Raw genomic sequence first — 517 nt, 5'->3', positions numbered from 1 at the left:
GTAGTATGTCAGGAAATATTTGCCCTTTTCTTTATAGTTCTGTACTGATACAGAGGAAGGAGATCACTAAAGGTGGATGATGAATCTTATATTTAAAAAATATTTTTGTGGAATAAATACAATTTTCAAAATATTAGAAGACCTCTAATGTCTTTTTAAAGATAAAAAAATGATAGGCACCTGGTAATTTCAAATTTCATATTTCTATGCTTAGAACGTGTTCTGGTATAGATAATGTAAGCAGTACTCTAGGGAATTATAACTATTAGAGATATTTACTTGTCCTTTTTTTTTTAACAGGTTCGACGAGAAGGAGTCGGTGTCAGGCAGTCAACAGCTAAAGTCGTCCGTACAGAGAGGGATACGTCAGAAGCTAATAGAATCATTCCCCTCCCTTGGAGAGCATGTTGATAAGATACTTCCCAAGAAAGATGCCTTTAAGATTATCAAATGGTAAGGATTATCCTTTGTTTCTTTTCTAAAGATATGATGCATTTAGTAACTGCAAATCTCACTG

The 517-nt window shown here is 33.5% G+C and overlaps 1 protein-coding gene across 1 annotated transcript in view; it reads left to right on the top strand.

Annotated features, from left to right (window-relative positions):
- LOC119593180 (malignant T-cell-amplified sequence 1 homolog) overlaps positions 1–517 on the top strand; it is a 10,854-nt gene that overhangs the window by 9,508 nt on the left and 829 nt on the right. The window contains exon 2 of the mRNA XM_037942159.1: positions 301–453. Coding sequence (XP_037798087.1) covers positions 301–453 — 153 coding nt within the window. The remainder of the gene's footprint in view (positions 1–300; positions 454–517) is intronic.

Source organism: Penaeus monodon, chromosome 31 (genome assembly GCF_015228065.2).
Source record: "Penaeus monodon isolate SGIC_2016 chromosome 31, NSTDA_Pmon_1, whole genome shotgun sequence".
NCBI classification, from domain to species: Eukaryota; Metazoa; Arthropoda; class Malacostraca; order Decapoda; family Penaeidae; genus Penaeus; species Penaeus monodon.
Note: the sequence above shows the minus strand (reverse complement) of the source record. Positions and strands in the feature narration are given on the sequence as shown.